The following is a 20,695-nucleotide window of genomic DNA, read 5'->3' on the forward strand; positions in this document are numbered from 1 at the left end:
CAGGACGCTGGGAACTTCACCTAAAACTTAAGGATAGCCAATTGGACAGAAGCCAAAAAGTCCTGCCTAAGCAATTTACTAGAAAAGGAAGAGAAGAAAAGGAAATAATCACTTTTGTGAGGTGTTACCAGGAGCAAGAACCTCTTGCCCTGGTTCGATCTTTCTCTGTAAAGAGCTTTGCTAGTTTGCCTTTTATTAAAACTTTTCTGTTTCCAACACTGCCACAGAAGCCATCCTGCTGATTTTATGCCATCTGAGGTGGCTGAGCTATATTGGGTGTGATATAAATCTCCAAAATCTCCTGGCTTGAGGAGACCCTTATAGCAGTACTCCTTTTTTTTTTCCCTTGTCCCTCTCACTCTTTCTTCAATTAGGAGAAGGTATTATTACATTCAGTGGTCTGACAAATTTATTATTGCTTCAACTAACTCTTGGCAAAGCAATTGATCTTGGTGAGTCTGCACTTATACTAATAAATCATCTTGGGGTTTTTAAAGTGCATTTACACTTTATAGACAGGCATTTTGTAACTATAGGAATATATTTTAAACACATTTTTCTCTAACAATTTGGGAATTTTCTTAAGATACTGCTCATGACATTGTAATGATACATTAAATACACTTTTTTGTCTCTGTGATCATTGTATTTACAATGCCATCTTCTATGGCAAACATTAAACACTTCAAGATACCTTTAAAGTACATGTCAATTAAGGTCACTTACTATATGTATTGGAGTAGAAGGTACATTTGACCTGCCATAAGTATTGGTCTTGAATTATTTATGTGTAAAACAGTGCTAAAATAATTAAGTTCACATCGTCCAATTATTGTTGAGATATTATGAAAGGTACTAAAAAATATGCTGATTACACTTATGTAATGGGGAGAACTTCTGTTTTCTCTGTTGGAAGCTTTCTAAAGCAAAATTTAATATATTATTTCAATTTATTGCTGTTGACTTCTGCAAAGCTTGCCAATTGCACCTTAGAGAAAATGTGCTATTACTGTTAACACCCAAACAAGCCATATAATTGAGTGGTATTAATATTTGTCATCAAAATCCCTAAATATCAGAGAACTTCACCTGTTTCTCTCTAGGAGGATGTTTTTGGTAGATAAATTACATGTCAGGTCTAATTTATATATTAATATAAAGGTCTATTTAAAGTACATACATCATAGAACTAATTTCTGTCTTTATGATATGAAGTGATTAAAAATATCTGTATATTATGAGCTTGGAATTTTCCAATGCTTTTAACTTGTTTTAAACATAAATCTTATATTTTAATATTAGATTTTCACTTTTTAAAATGCAGTAAAATCTAAGAGAAAAGAAGGAATAAGACCTAGTAATGCCACCCAGGCTTTTTATTAATGAATCCTCTGTCAAGGCAATTGCCCTGATAAATCTGAAGATGACATCTAGTGAAGTACTATTCTGTTTCCTTTTGAGTGTTCTGTGTCTTGGTAGTCTTTCCTGACTTGCAGTGATTTATAACAAACAATGTTGCTCTCACTTCCTGCTCTCTTGTCACTTCATGGATGGTCACAAAATCCTAATTCACATCAGCACCACAACAGTGCTGGGGACCAGCATAGCTGTACTGCTTAATTCTTTTAGCATTATCTGTGGCGCTCTGCAGGTCAGAAAAATTAATAAAGTCAAACCAGCTTGTGTGTCTCAGCCTCCTCTTTATTGCTCTGGTGCAAGTCAGGAAAAATATGGCTGAGTCATGCAAGGTTTTTTGGTGATGTTGAAGAAGCTTAAGAACAATATTGTGCTCAAAAAATACCAGGCAAGGAACAGTAGAAATTGTTTTAGACTGATCTGGTTTAGGGATTTTAAAATAGGTGTACTTATGAAGATATTTGTTCTGTCTTTGGAGTTGCTTTTCAATAATGGTATTTAGAAGGTGATCATGAAATTTAGATAGCTATTTCCCAATGTTCAGGGGATAGCTGTGTGGAAGCATGGTAGCACAATTTCTAATTAACTTGGAGGGATCTGTGGGAGGAATCACTTTTTACACCTGCATGTAGGAAGATGATGTTTAAGGTTTAAGAAAAAATCCCATATCTAGAGCTGTGCTTGTGATTATTCTGTATTCAAAGCATCCTTCTGTGTCTCTTACACAATCAGTATCACCTCTTAAACTTTTGGACTGAGTTCTCCTTTGTTTTCTATGAGCACAATCTTGCCTTGCAAATAATTCTGGTTTCATACTCTTTAAATCCAAGCAGATAAATGGTAATGGATTGCATTTTATAATTAAATTATTTTAAACTCCAGGTCATAAAAAAGTGAAGTTCTGATATTACTACAAAGAATATTGTCAACAGATATTTTGATATTCAGTAAGTGAATTCATTCCTTTTTAAAAGAGATAATTTGGAAGAAAATTAACACTCCTTATTAACAGGTGAACTGAATTGGCCAGATTTTTTGAGATGTGGAATAGTCTACAACATCCTTTAACATCAGCATTGCCTGTAATGCCACAGTGAGAGTGAAAGGCTTATGATGTCTTTCATACGCAGGAAATACAAAATGAGCCATTATAATGCCTCAGTCTCTTCTGAATTTAACTTTCTTTTAATCTTTATTTTACTACAACAATTATAAGAAGAAAATTCTGTTCCTATTTAGTTAACTGTAAGGTTCGTCACCAAGATTGTAGTGTAGCTATTTTATTTTACACTTTATTTAATATTAGTAGTATTATTTTTGAGGGCTTTGGCTTTAGTTTGCTGGGGGATTTGGTTTTGTTTTCTGGTGAAAACCAAACTCCACTGAAAACAGATTTTGTTTATTCAGCTTTAGATGCTAATTTTGTGTATAGCTCCTTTATGCAGTACTTTTTTCCAGTAAACAATGAGTTTTTCCCCACATGATGGTGCTCAATTAATGTTAGAGCAATTGGGTGTCTTCTTAATTCCTTGTTGTTTGAAATGTGATTCAATAACTTTCTGAATGCTATCCAATCTCTTCAATAACAACTGCTAATTTGTTTCTAGCTTTATCAGAGGTTTTTGTGAAGTTTTGTTGTTTTGTGAACATTAACCATAGCCACACAATCCTTGGAGGTGAAAATTATGATTCTGCTTTTATAGACAGGAAAGTGGAAAACAAATTTTATAGTCTTATTAATTTTGAGATCTGATAGTCTATTAGCCTAATATTTTTTTTTTGGTTTAACAACAGAGCTACCTTTAAATCTTAATTAATTTTCTACTTTGTAGAAAACAAGAGACGTCATTTTCTCTTATTGTAAATCTAATGGACACACAAAACCTGGGTCTGTGAATGTATGAAGAGCTTTCTAACCATACAAAACACAAATCAATGTTGTATAAATCATTAATCTACTTAGCTGGGCAATATGTATAATGGAATTAAACCTCATCCATGATTACCTATATATTTCAAAAGAAAACAAAAGCATAAATTGCAGCCTAATAGGATGGTGATATCAGTATAATCAGAACCTTGTGCATCTACCACAGTGCTTTTTCAGTACTTTAGTGAATGGCACATCTCTGAGCATCAGGTTTGCATCCTTTAACACCAGTGCTAAAAAGAAATGAGGCTTTTGCCAAAAGGTTTCATGGGTGTCTGCCAGGAGCAGAGAAAAAGTGAGCTTTAAATCTTTAACTTCATTCAAAGTACCACCGTGTATGGATTCTCCTGTTTGTTTGCAACTTCATCCAACTCAGTCTCCTCCTGAGCCAGAGGTGCTGGCTTTGCATTTAAACTTCAACCCAAACTGTCCCTTGTTTGTCAGAGCTGTAATTATGTAGCTCTATTCTTGAAAATTTCTCTTGTTGGCTTATGCACAACAAAAGGCAAGGGTCAGCATTTCTTGAAGTGCAACAATCATTTATCAGGATAATATTCTTAACATGCACTACTTCAGACTAAATTAGCCTGTTCATTGCAGATGAACAGCAGGTTGCCATTCTTTGCAATTTTCTAGTATTTTCAGGCTTTTTTATAATTTCTTTATTTCCCACTGGATGCCAGGGTTAAAAAACAAATAAGTGGGTGGCAATTTCAAGCACAAAAGTAAGCTGCAGGCAGTCCTTGTTAATTTAATTTTCATTATCTGCTTTCATTTGCATAATTGTAGCAGGTAAGTTGAGGTCAAATGGTTATGCCAGGGAAGCAACTCCTGACTTCTTGCTTCATGAGGTAATTCATGATAATCTGGAATATTAATAACAAGATTTGGGAAAAATTCTGTTGGTTAAACGATAAATGAAGAAAAGTTATGAGCAAAACTGCTACAACACGCTGCTCCTTGCTTATATTTTGTGCAAAACTCTGCCCATGCCCACATTTCTGGGTAACAAGCAATAATAGAGATTATACCATGCCTCACAATGTAATGTGATATGTTGAGTGCCGAAGTAGCTGTGGATAAGTAGGGGCAAATGTAATGCTGAGATTTTATTCATATACTGTTGAGTAATCTGAAGTGGCAAAACTTATTTTCTTAGACAGTCCTTCTGGTCTAAACTCTAAGCCCCTGAATAAAGTTAATTTGCAATTTCTGGATGTTAATGGCATCCTGAAGAGTAGCAGCAGTGCTATCAATACTTAATTTCTCAGCTTTGGTACTGTTTATCTGTAATGCTTATCCATATATTTTTACGTATATTTATGCTTTTGAATTCAGCAAAATGCTCCACAGCGAAAAAGAAAGGAATATGGGGAGTGGGCTATGTACGCAAATTGGATATAGACTAATACACAAAAAATCAAAGTTGGATTCCAACTCTTGCTTACCTGTCCTTGCCAGCAAAAATAAGTATTTTATTAGGCACTATGTCCAGATATTCCAGATATTAGAAATTGATACAGCAAAATTGTAAGCCGCTTTCTTAAAACAAGATAAAAATCACCTGGGTTTTTATTTTAATTTTCCTTAAACATATATATATACACACATATATATATATACACACACATATATATAATATATGTGTCTGTGACTATTCAGATTACCTTTGCTTTCCATTTAAAGCTTAAAAATAGTTTTCCAAATAATTTTTGACTGCAAACTTTCAGCTCCTCCTTTTACCTCCCTTTTACATATGCTCAGCTCTTGTCTGCTTTTCTTAACTATTTCTTCTTTGCTTACCAAAATTTCAGCCTGTTAAATTTGTCTGCTTTGAGGAACTTTAGGAGTTTACCATGTTTTGGAGTAAGCTCTCTGAAGTACCACTTTGTATTAAGGAGGATTACTCTCATAAGTAAAAGTCTCTGGAATTTGCTGAATACAAGTGCAAAATAGGATACTGCACTTCAGTTTCTCATCTTTTGTAGTTTGAGCCTTTCTATGTACATTGTTTTTGTAATTTATTTTATTAGCTCTACTTCAAAGGCATTTGGGTGGTTGCTTTGTGACACGCAGAACATAAACAAAATTTTTAGGAGCTTAATTGTTACTAGTTGTTCATAGTATGTAGCCATTTCCACAAGCAATTTATAACAGTATGGCATGATTGTGAGTACTTGTGAAGAACAGCAAACTTCCTCTTTCCTGAAGTTCTCAGAGATGAAGAGGCTTTCAGCAGCATTTGGTATCCTTCCCTCTTGTGCATCAGCAGAATTTCCCTGGTGGTAAAGCTTTCACTGCCATTGCTACCACATCACTCTGGCTAGTGGTGAATTTCAATAACTAATCTGTGTTCACCACTATCAACATGGAATCTGCCATGTAACTCCTCTGGCACCTAACCATCCTTTCTGAGCTGTGTGTTTGCATAACTGTTTGGCATTCTTTGTCCAAGTTAAGTCCTAAGGCTTTGTTAAACATTTTTTGTCTCATGATTAAGAAGTTTCTAGGAGCTCTCAATAGAGCTCTAAACTTACTGAAGCCGTTATGCCATACAGCCCTCAAAATGCTATGATTACAGCTCAGACTTGGTGTGGCCATTTATGGCCTTGCAGACTTATCAAGCAACAACTTGACTCCCCTTGTCTCTTTGGCCTTTTGTGATGACCAAAATTGAAAAATACATTTATATGTTTAAATGTATATGTGGGTTTGCTTCTCCTGCCTGTCTGTACTAGAACTAAGAATGCATTCCATTCTCTTTCACTGCATCCCTACTTAAATGGTGTTTGGTCAGGCCATGGAAAAAAATGCAAACTGAAACACAATTGCAGCACCGCAGGCTACAACATAGGCAAGCCTTTTGTCAGGTTTCAAAGCTTTGGATTTATCTTAACAACCTCTGTTGCTGAGCACTTTGGCAGAAGTGAAAACCTGATCATGCTTTTCAGAGTTTTCCAGGTATTTGAAATAGGATTTTCTTTATTTCACTAGTGAGTACGTGTACCATCAAACCCAAGTAGCCAGAAAGGCCAAATGGAAAATTATAAATAGAAATTAATTTTGTGACTCTGCCTATATTGAACTGGAAGATATGAGAATAATAATGAAAATTAAAAATTGCTGGTATTAAAAATTGTATACTTTAAGGACAAGGCTGACATGAATTTGAAGATTATCAGGTAGCAAGAAACTGATAGTACTTTGAGATCTTGAATACTTCCAAAGTACTGTACAGGCAGTCTCTCAGTTCATGTGCTGCTTCTGAAAACTGACCTGGCAGCTCTATATCAACTAGTTTGTGAAAGGCTGCCAGTACAAGAGCAAATAGACAGATTCATGATTTCAGCAAAATACTGCTGCATTCTCCAGAGCCAAGGTGAGGTTACCATAGGTAGGCTTTATATTGTGCTAGACACCCCGTGTATCAGCATTTTCTGAGGGTTTTTTGTGTTTCTTATCTGTTGTAAATAAAGACCATTTTTTCTCTTTTGTAACCTCTCTGTGATGCTTATGCTAAAAGTGGGAATCAAAGTCTTCTAACCATCCGGAGAAAGTGAGAATCCTAAATAAACAGGAATAGCAAAAAATACAAATAACAGTACTGTAAAATAGCAGGAACCCAACAGGCTTCCTCTGCACAGTGACTTGGTAGATTAGGGAGTGTACTCCCATTTCTTTTCTCTAGGGTCTTTTAATCCTGAAAGAACATGGGGAAGTTTTTCCATTGCTGCTACAGTGAGTGAAATGACTGTACTATGGAGAGTTGACTGGCAGCATTTAAAGAGCCATGGTACCAGTCTGAGCAGGTTACTCATCTGAATGTGGAATGCCACTTCTTTCTTACTATTGTTCCATATTTATTTATTGGAATTTACACAATAGACCTTCTGGGCTAGGATATGTATTAATTCTATCTTTGGCTGGCAGAAAAAAATATTACAGGAATTTTTCAGGGAAGAATGTTGAAAGAATGTTATAGGATGTACTAACAATCACAGAAAAATACCTATTCCTTAAATGAAATACCCTAACCATGCAAATAATATCTGAGGCCACAAAACTGGTGGAGAATTATCCAAGTCCTAGTCTCACTCTCCAGTGAGCATCTCCAGAAGCATTTGCTATCTATCAAGGGTGTTTCTTCTCCTTGCAGCAAAGAGCCTGTGCTTTACCCTGCAATATCGTTACTCATAAAACAGGGTTCCTGTGAGCTGAGATGCCTGGGATCCTTCTCAGGTGCTGGAGCCGAAATGTGTCTGAGGCTGCCGGGGGCGGAGGAGGCTCCGTAGCCCCCTGGGACCGCCGGTTCCTGCGCTGCCCCGCCCCACCCGGTTCAGCTACAGGTGGATAAAGGTGGCTCTTCCCCGGCTCCCTGCTCTCCTCCAGCCCGTCCTTCCTCACGGCGGCTTTCCCCAGGCGCCCCCCTCCCCCTCGCCTTGGGAGGGGTGCGGGGAGGGGGCGCGGGCGCTGCCGGCCGGGGGCGCGGCCCCGCACCTGTGCGCGGCTCCGCACCTGTGCGCGGCTCCCGGGGCGGCAGCGCCGTGCGGGGGGCTCCCTGCGCCGGAGGCGGCGCGGCGGCATCCCCATCCTCCTTCTCCTCCCTATCCCTCCGCCTCCTCCCTCCCTACCTTCCCCCGGGCGCCCTCTGCACTTTCTTCTCGAGCCACCCTCGTAGACAAACTTTGATGGGGAACCTCGCACCGCGCTGGAAAAATGCCGGTTATGAAGGGATTACTGGCACCCCAGAACACCTTCCTCGACACCATCGCCACCCGGTTTGACGGCACACGTGAGTCCGGGCTGGGGCTCCGGACTGCCGGAGAAGGGGATGCACGGGGAGCATTGCGCGTACGGCGGGAGCTTCCTCTTCCCTCCGCCCCTCGGAGGTTCCCTGGTACCAAAGCCGGCAATGAGGAAGGCGAGGCGAGGGAGCTCCCGACCTCTCTCTCCTGCCTGGCTTCTCCACAGCCTTGCAGGCGAGGAGGGCGCCAGGTCCCCTCCGCCTTCGCTGCCCTGCGCGGGGGCTCGGAAGGGGCTGAAGCCCGGTTCCCTGCGGGAAAGTTGCGCGCTGGACTCGGGCTTCCCCGCGTCCCGGGCAGCCGAGACCGCCCGGGAAAGGCACGCTCAGAGCCTGGGCAGGGCTTTGCTAGGACGGTTGAGGAATCTATTTCGTTAAGTACCCCCAGCCTCGAGGGGGTTCGAAATCTGCCCAAAAGCTGAATTTCCGTAGTCGGGCTGGGCAGTGGCAGCAGCTGTTGCAGGGCGTTGGTGGAGGCAGGCAGGCGGGCAGGGACCGACGGTCCCCCGGCGCCGGCAGCGGTCTCGGCCCGGCTGCAGGACCACGGACAGGTCCCGGCTCGGGCGGGTCCCGGCCCGGCTCGGCTCCGCTCCGCCCGCGCCGGGCTGCTCCCCGGCCGGGCGCTGCCTCCGCCGGCACGGCTGGCGTGCTCCCCCTCCGGCCCTGCGGGGGGACCCGCCTGTGTCCTGACTTTTGTTTCTTCTTTAACGGGGCTCACGCACAATAAAAGGAGTCGGGAGATAGCGGATTTGGGCCAAAATGGACTGCCTTCCCTTTAATTCCCTTTTAAGAAATCTAGACATCGGTAGTGGAGAATAAACAAACTCAGATTTGAGTTGCTGTTGGCTGTTTCTTGACTGAAAACATTGCTATCTAATTGGTTCGGTACCTTCTTGATTATTGGCATTCCCTCTATGGTTCAATTACTGTGTGATTAAGACAGCTGAACTGTGATTACTGAATCAGCAAGTTGTAAAACGTCAAGAAAATGATGCAGTCACAGAGATCAATTGCAGAGAAGCACAGAACTGCATTATAACTGCTCTGCTAGTCTGAGGATACACAGATAATTATGATCCACGGTTGTGTGTAACTGATACTTCACTATAAAGCAATCTCTCGTAAGACTACTTAGATGTACCTTTAAATTCCTTGGACTACAGAACTCAAAGTCCTTTCCCCCCATCCTCCAACCTTTTATTTCTACAAAGTGTATGGGCATTATTTACTGCGTTTTGGAGCATGTGGCTCTTATTAGAGTTTTGTTGCTGATACTGGCATTTGCCAGAAAAGCAATCCTTCCCCTCTTTGTGCTCAAGACCCTCCCCCTTCACAATGGTTTCCTCTCAAAGGATTGATCACATAGCCTGTGAGCTGTACACACAAACACTTCACATATTCTATACTGTTCTTCAAAGATTCAATTTAGCAAGCAACATTAGTGATGACATCCAGGTCTCTTATTAAATAAAACACAAGAGAGAGAAATGTCTAATCCCCATTTTCTCAATGACACCAACAGACGAGTGTGGTAGAAAGCTCTTTTCTTAGCTGGATTCTGCACTCATATTGAGCTCCTTTTTAAGACAACGATTTTGCTGACTTTCATAAAGCAAAGGACTGACCTTTTCTTAAACAAAAAACAGACCCCATCATCTTACATTGAAATTTAATGCTATCAAATAATTTGCTTTTTCCTGGGATATAATTGAAAAAGAATGTAATTAGGTGTTTAAGTTCACCAGAGAGTACAGCCCATTATCTATATTTTAGAGTCATTGAAATATTTCTTTTTAGTTAGCTTTCCAGAATCTGGCTTAAATATTAAACAGGTGTATTCTAGAAGTTGTCATTGTATGATTATTGGCTTGTGAATTATTCCTGGACGTTCACACAGAAAGATGTTTTATGTATTATGTGGTTTTACACCTCGAAAGACTTTGCAGGAAGATACTATTCCATGGAAAACTGCTGGCATGTCTCTTAAAATACGGAATAATGTAACATCTCCTTTAGAGCGTTAAAGTGATGAATCAGCTTCATGTCATCTGAAACAAAGTTTCAGAAATAGAAATGATTTCAGTTCAGAAACAGCTCACCTGCTTTGTTGCTTTGGAAATGCTAAATTAAAATATAAAATTAATACTTCTTTAATTGGTCAAAAAATTCAAATAAAAAAGCACAATTTTTCAAAATATGTGTACATATCTGACCATCAAGTAGAAAAATTAAAACCAATTTATTTTTCATTCAAATTGCCTGTGTGGCTGGTATTCCTGAACTTGCTCAGGTGGCTAAAGCTAGAAGTAGTACCCATGGCTAATCCTTGCAGGAATCCATCCCATGCCTTACTAGTTTTATGGGTGATACAGTCTGTGGAAAGAGTAGGATTGATAATGTCACTGAAACTGTTGAAAAAGTAGGCTTGATACACGGCACTGAACCTGAGGTTATGTTTCACAACCTTTGACCTCCCACATGCTGATATTTAAATGTTAAAATACTGTCTCATGTCCAATGTCTTTTTTTTCTTTTTTTTTTTTTTTTTTTTGTTGTTTTAATACACTCTGTAGTTAACAGACCTCTTTTCAGTTTAAGCCTCTGGGAAGGATATATTATGTTGTCATCAGTGATAGACTAATCCACCAATGCATCTTTAATCCAGAAGAGGGATAATTCTAATTCCGGGCAAAAGTGCAAGAAGGGATTCTAGATAATATTAGAAAATATGCTTTGCTTTGCACGGAATTTTCAAAATTTCATTGACAGAACTTTCTAAACTATACTATTGCAATGATTTATGTCTAATTAGCAGTTATAAATTGCACTATGAAATACTGCATATTTCAAAAAATATATAAAACAAGTCCTTGGCAGGTGCTTCAGCTGCTCAGAATTCTCCCAGTAGATTTAATTTTTTTTTTCAGTATGTTACACATCAGTATTCTTTATGAATAAAACCAATAATATGTGCTAAATAAAGCAATTAGATTAATTTTGGGGTTGCTATTAGCTGTGCAGGAGATTGCAGAAGTCTCCTGCAAATTTCTCATTACCTGTGTTGCACATGCGCAAGAGCAGCATTAAAGGTTTGCTTCTCTGGATTTCCATGGCAGAACTCTTGGCTCTGCCTGTATGCTGTCATACAGACACCTTCTTCCAACTCAAAAATATCTTTTGTGGTCCTGACATCTTAAATTAAGTTAATGGTTTCTCACAATGTTTTCCTCTCCATCCAAAATGTAAACACTAAGTCATCCAAAGACTTTTTGCCCCCTCTGTTAACAATGTGTTTATTGCCTATGTGGAAAACAAACATAAGCATTTTAAATGAGTGGTGTGTGGTTTAAGGGTTTTGGTTGGTTTAGTTTTGTTTTGCTTTTGATATTTTTGAGACAAAATAACATTTTAAAGTGCGAAAATATTTCAAATATAAGCCTATAATTAACCCACCACGAAATATTATGAAGCTGAATGTCTGAAGTGAGTTATTACACTTCAAGCTTTTGAATGGAAAATTTGTATATTGTTACTTCTTAACCCTATTTAGATTAGGCAAAGTATTCAGAAATAGTTGCATGGCAGGAAATTATGTTCTATTGTTTTCATATATATATAAACACATAAATATTCTTCATGCACTATTTATTTATTTTAATAGATTAAATACACACCAAAGTGGTGGTTTCTGGAAATTTGTGAGACTTTCTCAGGAAGTAAAGTTAACAGAGATTCAGGAAATAGCCTTATTAATTTTTATTTAAAAAAGAACAACATTTTGTGTATGGTTATATTATGAAATGACAGCTGAAGTTCTATAATTATCTCCTGTCTGTCATATGTGATCAGATTCCAAATGAAGTGTGTACTTCACATTCTTATTGACAATTTTACACTATCCATCTAACCTGAAGATCAAGCTGAGTAAATTCCTTCTTGCTCAGTGTCAATGGTTATAATTTGTTAATTCTCTATTTGCTGAACAACTTCTACCTTCAAATATATTTTCCAATTAAAGTCGTGCTCAAGTACTAACAAAAGGATCTTTGCACCTAAACAGCAATTTTCATGATTGTTTGCTTTTTTTCCTTCCTGATAAAACGGAATCAGTTTTCTGATTGTTTTAGTTACCCTTGAGGTGTGATTGAAAAGCACCTGATGAGAACATACAGATTTAAGCGTACCAAATGTGATGTCAGCATACTTCTGCTGGCACTGTGGGTAGAACCAGGTTGTCTCTTTTACATCATTGTCGGTTGGTAGAGAGCTGAAAGCCTTTGTGTGCAGTGATCTTTCCAGATTGCAGGGTCAGATTCCTCCCCCACTCTTTCCCAGCTACCCCCAGCACTTGCTTTCCTGTCTCACAAACAAACTGGTGATGTCTGCTAAGTTGAACCAATGAACTAACACTTTCTGCAACTTTGTTGTCAAATTCTCTCTCACTCAGGGTGAATCCTATCCTCTCTACACCAGTCAATGTGCTGCTCAATTGTATCACAGAAACTTCAAAAGCAGAAAAGTGCTTCTTGGCTGCCTGGGGATTCTCCCTCAAACAGGCTCAAGGAATTGCAGCAGTGTCAGATGTAGGGAAGCAACAGCTGAGTTTCCAGGGGGAGGAAGCTTTTCATCAGACTCCAGGATCAGAATGTTCCACCTGACAAAGGCAAAACATGCTCCAATTGCACACTGGGAGCGGAGTGGCTGGAAAGCTGCCCAGCAGAAAGGTCCCTTGGTGTGCTGGGTGACAGCTGGTTGAACATGAGCCAGTGTGTGTCCAGGTGGCCAAGAAGGCCACTGGCATCCTGGCATGTGTAAGGAATTGTGGGGCCAGTAGGACCAGGGCAGTGATCATAGACCATACATGGCCCTGGGGAGGCTGCAGCTTAAACACAGTGTCCAGTTCTGGGCCCCTCAGTTCAGGGAGGACATTGAGGTGCTGGAGTGGGTACAGAGCAGGACAATGAATCTGGTGAAGGGTCTGGAGAGAATGTCCTATGAGGAGAAGCTAATGAAGATGGGGTTGTTTAACCTGGAGGAAAGGAGGCTCAGGGGAGACCTTGTCACTCTCTACAACTGCCTGAAAGGAGGCTGTAGCCAGGTGGGGATTGGTCTCTTCTCCCAGGCAACCAGTGACAGGATGAGAGGACATATCTGTCACAGAGGAAGCTTAGGTTGGGTTTTAGAAAGAAATTTATCACTATCGCTGAAGGTGTGTAAGGAAAGACTGGATGTGACACTTGGTGTAAACATGGTGGTGTTCAGTCCTAGGTTGGACTTGATGATCTCAGAGGTATTTTCCAACTGAGTTGATTCTGAGATTCTATAAAATCCTGTGACCGAGGAAGGGTGACTCAAACTGTGATAAGCACCGATCAAAGTCAAAGAGACTTCAAAGCAGTGACAGTGGAAAATCTGGTGGTCTGTCAAACTGTCCTTCTGAAGGAATAAGAGCAGGGAAGCTGGTCAAACTCTTTGTCATAAAAATGGGGTGAGTTGGCCAGAGGGGAATTTCCAAATATACTTCTATTCTTGCTCCTATGTTAATGCAGAATTGTTTAGTGCTTTTACTCATATCCTTGAACAAGTAAATAATGTGGTATTTAGAATTAATTATTTGTCACTGGAAAAATATACAGTCAACACTGGAAAGAATATTGCCTTTTCCCAGCTCAGAGCCCCAAAAAAGCAGACCTTGCCTGTCTCGACTTTTCTCTGTAAAATGTGACCAGCACTGCACCTCGCTGTAGCTCCATTATTAAAAAAGACAAATATGATTTTTAATATAAACCAGGGATTGGATGCTGGAACCTGTTTTGTATTGTTGCTCTTTGCTGGAAGTAACCAAGTGGCTAGATTAGGCAGCTAACTGGAAAATCTTTTCCTCGTCTTTTGGCACAAGTTTTGGGGGTGTAGAACTTCATAATTTAAGGTCACTTTATCTGTTTTTCTTCACTTTCAGCAGTTAGAGTAACTTCTGATTCTAGCTTCAGCTAAAATTGGACCTGAAAGATGGGATTGGAAGGGTTTCAAGGAATCTTAAGACCATGTTTTGCTTAATTTTTCAGTTCTAGTCCTAAGGATCTGATTCAAGAAAACAAAAATGTATTCAGGCATTATTTTTAATGTGCAATCACTTTAAAACCATGAAAAATGATCATTACTGTATATTTTATTCAGAGTCCATGTTATTGCTAGAAAAAATACTGATGTATTCAAATTCTTGGGTGATGTTCTCTTATTTTTGCTAGACACAAATAAGGCAGGATGACAATTCTGTAGTTCCTCCTTTCAGAGGCTGTATAATTCAGTAATCACACTAATCTTAGATTAGTATTATAAATATAAAGTTGGACTAATAGCACACATCATTATTTCAGAAATAAACCCTGTATTTGAATTCAAGGCAAGCATTTGAGATTTAAGAGTGAAAATATTCATTAAGGAAGGGATATTTTTTTCCTGAGTAACAGAAGAATATTATCTTCTGTATTGTTTTTGGGTAGAAATCTGATTCACAGCGCAGTGATCAAATCAAATCTGTATATTTGAAGTTACATATATTTGAATGAACGGGTACTTTGTGTGAGTGGAAGAAATATTTTAGTGTTTCTAAAGCATAGATTATTATCTAGATTCCCACTGGAGAGTTGGTGTAAATGTCCCTTTATTCCTTTCCCCAGACATATATTACTTTTTTCTCTGTATGCACATTTCAATGAGTAAATAGATTTCTCCTGGAAACACATTTCTCTTATTGTTATCATTACATTTGTACATTCAACTTCTATTTTATCAATTTTTATTTTATTTGTGCAGGTAGCAATTCTATATGCATTCCCAGCCTTTTTGGATGTAAAGGAAAGATGGTCAGAGTATTTTTCAGGGCCCTAAAGACTAGAAATGCAACAAAAACACCGCCTCAAGCACATGTAGGAGTGTAAACAAATAGATGTACATGAATATATTAAAATAAAACAAGCAAGATAGGGGTTTACAGAGCATTCACTGCTCCTAGTACTAGGCTGAGGAAATGAATTTTTGAGAGAAAAACAAGGTACACGTATTACATGTGCTGTAGCCTGGAAAAGGTTAAAAAGGACAGTTGCTACAGCAGTTTTGCATCATCACAAGCAAGCTCATCTTACCTTGTGTTAAAGTGACTAAAAGAAAGAGGCAGGTAAGGAACCACCTGCTCACAGAGTAATTTTGTTTCTTGCCCACTCAATTTAAAAATAAATAAATAAGAAATAAGGAAAAAAGAAAGGGTGGCAAGAGAAGAAGCTGGGGGAAGGGGAAGCACAACAAGATGAGAAACAAACACAGCATTCTGAAATCTCAGAGAGGAGAGAGATTTCCTTAACAGCAAAAAAAAAAATCTTCTTTTGGGCTTTATCTTGCCAAGAGCTTCTGGCTCCTTCTGTTTTCTGGGACTGATAGTAGTATTCAAAGACTATGGAACAGGTGTTGTTCTTAAAATACAAGCGCATTCAATGTTGAACTTGACATTAAATATCGTCTGAGCATCCCTAAAGCTTAATGCTGCCTGTCAATCATTTCAGGGACAGCTGAAGACAATTGTGTTATGGAAAAATATGTTGTCTTCCCTGTTGATCTTTTGAAGAGAAAACAGCTTCCAGTGTGCCAGCACTCAATTAGCTTTCTCCTCAGGCCTTACTTCTGATGACTGGGAGTCTAGGATTATTTTATTTTTTTCTCTTTTTTAAACCTATGGAAATAAAGAAGGATTCATTCTGAGCTGAATAGATCTGAAATTCATTGTTACAGCTTTTTTTGGTGGCCTTTTCTTTTTGCCTTCCATCTCACTCAATAGCTAGTTATGATATGTGACTAGGCATCTTATTCCAAAGGTATGAAAGAGAATTCTGAGCTGGTCCTTGTGTCATTTATTTGATGTTTAGAATGAGGAAAAATTGCCTTGGACAAATAGCTTGATATTTTTTTCCCCCTCTAAATGTCAGATAACTCCTGGACAAGTGATGAGTGTGTTTTTGCATGAGTTCTGCCTTTTCTTACATTTTAGTTAGGAATTTCTCACAATCTAGTTTAGGAATTTATACTGATTGAAAAACAATAGGGAAACTATATTGTTTTAGAGGAAAACACTTTTGCAGAAAAAACAATCTTTGTGGAAGATCAAAAGGACTCTTTGGAGAGTAAAAAATCTTCAAAAGTCAATAATAATCACAACGTATCATTCACAAGCTGTTTTCTCTACTTTTTTGTGTGTTTTTAATGGTTGAAATCAAAATACATGGTATTTTAATCCACATCTTTCTTTTTACCATATGAATTATGTTTGTGACATGATAAGGCATTCACTGCATTTATTAAACCAGATTATTTCTTTACTGCTTTAAAAGATCTTGAGGTTTGGAATTTGGACTTAACATTTTATTTTTTTAACTTCCAGAACAGTGGGAAGAAGAATGCACCTCATAAAACGTGTAGTTACAGAATTATATGTTAGTGATTTAAATAATTAAAAGTTCAATGTAGAAAAGAATAGTTAATAAATATTAATGAAAGGTCTTGAGCTACGCATTTGCCAAGATTAAGGAAAATTAACAGGATCACTGATTTACAGAGGAATATATATAGCTGTAAGTTGTGTCTGCTTCAGTGCTGTAATAATTGGGTGACAGCATGGGAGGAAAAAGGTGAGAGAATAGTGTGGTTATGCACTATATTTTGGAGGCCTTTCAAGGTCTTACTCTAAATTAGTCTTAGTGATTTTTAAAGCATGGTTTTAATGGCCCTCTTTGAAGCAGAACTATGACTAAGCTATCTTCTTAGTCATGCTCAAGAGTTGCTTCTGCACTGGAAACAGAAACAACAGAAACCAGGATGCATTAGAAATCCTGACTGTCTTTGCTACCTCTGTATGTTTACAGGAATATTTACCCAAAGCTGTTGGTTTGTTTAGGGTTTTTTAGTTGATGTGTATGAGATGTTTAGATTCACCAGGAGAGAGACTCTGCTGACATGCCTTGCAGAGCAGGCGCCTGAGAGTGGTTAGAGCCTGGTCTATGGATCTGTGGCCTGGTCTTCCTGCCTGGAATTAGGCAGGTGATGCTCTTCCATTGTACTGCACTGAGCACTTTCCCTAAGGGGGATGGGAGGCTTGGCCACCCACATCAGTCATGTGAACTCACTGCAATGCAGTGTGGGACCACAGACAGGATTCATCCTTTACACACTTACAGGTTAAAGAACACTTCTAGATTTTCTTCTGGTAGGGTAGAGGTTTGCATCCAAATATTTTCAATTCCCTGTAAAATCTTGCTATTTTTCTGTCTGAATCAGCGATTTTTTGTTTTCTTCAAATTCATTAGCAATTACAGTTAATAATTAATTAACAAAATTTTGTACCTGTAGAGAGTAGCCATAAGTGATGTCTGAATTTTGAAAAAGCAGTCTCTTATCCTTTAAGAACCTTTAAAAAACCCAGATTATAAGCAACCTTAAACACAAAATTGATTATTTTTTTAAAAAGTTTACTTACAGAATGAACAGTGGTGATTTATTTTCAGAGGTAAGGGATAGTCCTGGGTGGTAAAGTGTACAAGTGATGTTTGGCCAAGAAAGGAAAAAGGAGGGAGCAGCTGTGAAGAAGCAGAGATGGATTGACTGATGGGCTTGCTGAGTGAGCAGCAGGCATTGCTCTGGAATGAACCAAATGCTTGCCCACGCTGCTGATCGATCCCTGCAGCAGAGGCAGCGATCAACAACAGTCAGGATGGACAGGTGGAAATTGCTGCAGACATTTAAACACATCAGTCATGAGTCTTATATAAATAAGACAGGCAGGTGTTGAACTGTGTTCATACTGCTGTGAGCAGGATCCAGACGGGGATTTGGGATTTTGGTTCCAATTACAACTTGGTGTTAATCATCAAATTAGATAGTGGGAGCAGTAATTCTTGGAGAAATGCGGAGACTTTGCTGCCTGCATCCAGTTGGAGTTATCTGAATTGCAGTTTTCCCCCCTGCTTTTGTTCTGATTAAATAAGACAGTTATGTATCAAAAATGTGCTTTCTTTTGATGTCAGCAGTATCTTCAGAAAAGCAATTATCTATCTGGACATTTGAACACTTAGTATTTTAAATAAGCTTATAAATAGAGAAACATATAGGCTGATTCTGCTTCAATTACCAAAGAAATCATTCTTCAGATCGGATAAGCACTTAATTTATTAATTTTTCTGCTGATATGTGTCTCCTGGGAATGATTGCTTGAACTGTCATGGGAGCTACAGACCTTCTGTTTCTGTCTTTTGTAGTGAATTATTGTAATGTTGCTAATTTCTGCTGGGTTTCTTTGTGGGTATGCTTTTTAAACCTAAACAATCACAACCTCACATTGTATCAATCTCATCTGGAATATATCAAATTACTGAAGCTATAACTTTATATAAATAGGTATGATCACTCGAAGAAGAAGGTGGAAATAAAAACAGCCACTTCATGCATCAATAAGTCAGATAGTGAAGCGCAGGTGAATAGTTCAACTGACACTCTCACAAGTGATAAACATGAGGAATGTCTCTTCCAGGGAAGCAGCAGACTAAGTACAGGGAAATAAAAGTCATTTAATAAAGAAATAATCTGGTATTATAGTAATTATTTTCCAGTTTCACTTTATTCTTCATTTAAAAACAAGTTTCATGAGGTCAGTATAGGCAAGGTCCTCTCGCTTCCTCTGACAAGGAAGACAAAGGCCAGGTAGCCCAACAGTAGAAATAGTGTGTGACCCACACCAATAATGGATGGATCTTAATAAGCTGAATTTTAGGAGCTGAGTGAAATAATTACGAGTAAAGCTAAGAGGTTAGAATTAATTGGGAGAATATTATTAGGTTTTTCCCCAGCCTGATATGGTTGATATGTCAGTTTATATGAACTGTCATTGAAATAATGCCTCTAGGTGCTCTACTAAAGGTTATGAGACAACTTCTGCCAGCTTTACATGTTCTGTTTTATGGTATGACTTTCTAAGAAAAGCAAGAATGAAGAAGAAGGAAGTTTTTTACATTTATAGAATGAAGGCATTGGCTTCTAATCTTTTTGATGCTCAGAAGTCTATAAAATTGATTGTTTGTATTTAATTAAGATGTACACAACTATTTATTAAATGAACTATTTTTCTAAAGTGAAGTTAATGAGAAAGAATCCTTGTTTCTTAGTTTGATAGTAGCTGTTTTTCTAGCTATTAAATTTTGACATATTGCTGTGCTGAGAACAGTGATTTTATTTCATCTGTTTTAATGCTTAGAGTATCGTAGCAGTTTGCACAGCACTTGAATGTTTTGGTGTTCATTTATCATGGCTAATTCATGGCTTCCAGGGAGGATCTGTGAATGGCACAATAAACTAAATGTAATAACAGAATAGTTTGCTCCTGAAAGCAGGTGCTTCCTGATAGGTTTTTCAGGCCTGGCAAACAAAGTTTGTGGCAGCAAAATAGTGCAGTGAGTGTTCTAATAGTTTGGCTGTGCAAAGAAATGGAATCCTTCCTTTTTGACAGACCGGTATTTTCTTTGGCACAAAATACAATGCCATTTTGGGCCACATGATGCAGAATATCTCTGGGGCTGGTGATGAAAATTTGGATGTCTTTCAGCCAGGTTCAGTCTAGTTGCAGGGCTTGCTGTTCTACTGCAGGGAAGCACCAATACTTCTCTTGTTCTGGGAACCTATTTTCCAGATAAGGCCTTGAATCACAAATGAAGTATCAGAGCTGGCATCTACATAAACAGTGTGGACCCCTGACAGGAAAGGGTCTAAATTACAGCACTGTCTGATGGTCACAGGCCTGTCTGCTGGGATTATGAGGCAAGAGTCAAGAGCTGTTCTCTGTATTATCAAGAAAGTAAAATAGTCCCCAGAAATAAATCAAATTTTCTACAGAAATTTAATTTCTTTCTGATAGCACTGCTGCTCCACACTAAGGCATATGTTTGTACACTTGTTAAATCCTTAATAGCTCCTACATAAATTTTATACTTGCACTTAAAATCAAACATGTGGTGTAATTACAGAAAAAAACCAAAACATATTTCTGAAGGCAAAAAAAAAATTCTTCAGTTTTTAATTATCTGAAATTTTGGATCAGTCCTGAAATTTTGTCAAGTTTTAAGCTTTAGAAGTAATTTTCAGTAACCTTTCACATTTTGTTACTCAAGAAATGTCATGATGACCAAAATAATTTCAAGATCTCTTGTAGCATCTAGGTATTTCTGTTGTTAAAATATGGTGCTAGAGAACATAATAGCTACAGCAGAAGAGAAATAGAGAAGTAAAAAAGTGAAGGCTGTATCTTGTATTCAGAAATTACTATGAGAGTTGCAGATATGAGACTTTCACCACTAAAAACCACCCTTGCTCCATATCTATCCTATTCTTGCCATGAAAGGGACACATTTCACACCCTTAATCCTTCCAGCATAGTTCCTTTATATGAATGGATTGTTGCACATGAGAAGCATATTTCCATCCCTGTGTTTCCAAAATTACTCTTATAAAATGAC

At 38.4% G+C, this 20,695-nt stretch overlaps 1 protein-coding gene across 1 annotated transcript in view; it reads left to right on the top strand.

Moving 5' to 3' along the window:
• Nucleotides 1–8,015: 8,015 nt before the first annotated feature.
• Nucleotides 8,016–20,695, top strand: part of KCNH8 (potassium voltage-gated channel subfamily H member 8) — a 176,421-nt gene continuing 163,741 nt past the window's right edge. The window contains exon 1 of the mRNA XM_030943733.1: nucleotides 8,016–8,138. Within this exon, the coding sequence (XP_030799593.1) occupies nucleotides 8,063–8,138 (76 nt within the window). The 5' untranslated portion in view covers nucleotides 8,016–8,062. The remainder of the gene's footprint in view (nucleotides 8,139–20,695) is intronic.

This window comes from Camarhynchus parvulus, chromosome 2 (genome assembly GCF_901933205.1).
Source record: "Camarhynchus parvulus chromosome 2, STF_HiC, whole genome shotgun sequence".
Taxonomy (NCBI): domain Eukaryota; kingdom Metazoa; phylum Chordata; class Aves; order Passeriformes; family Thraupidae; genus Camarhynchus; species Camarhynchus parvulus.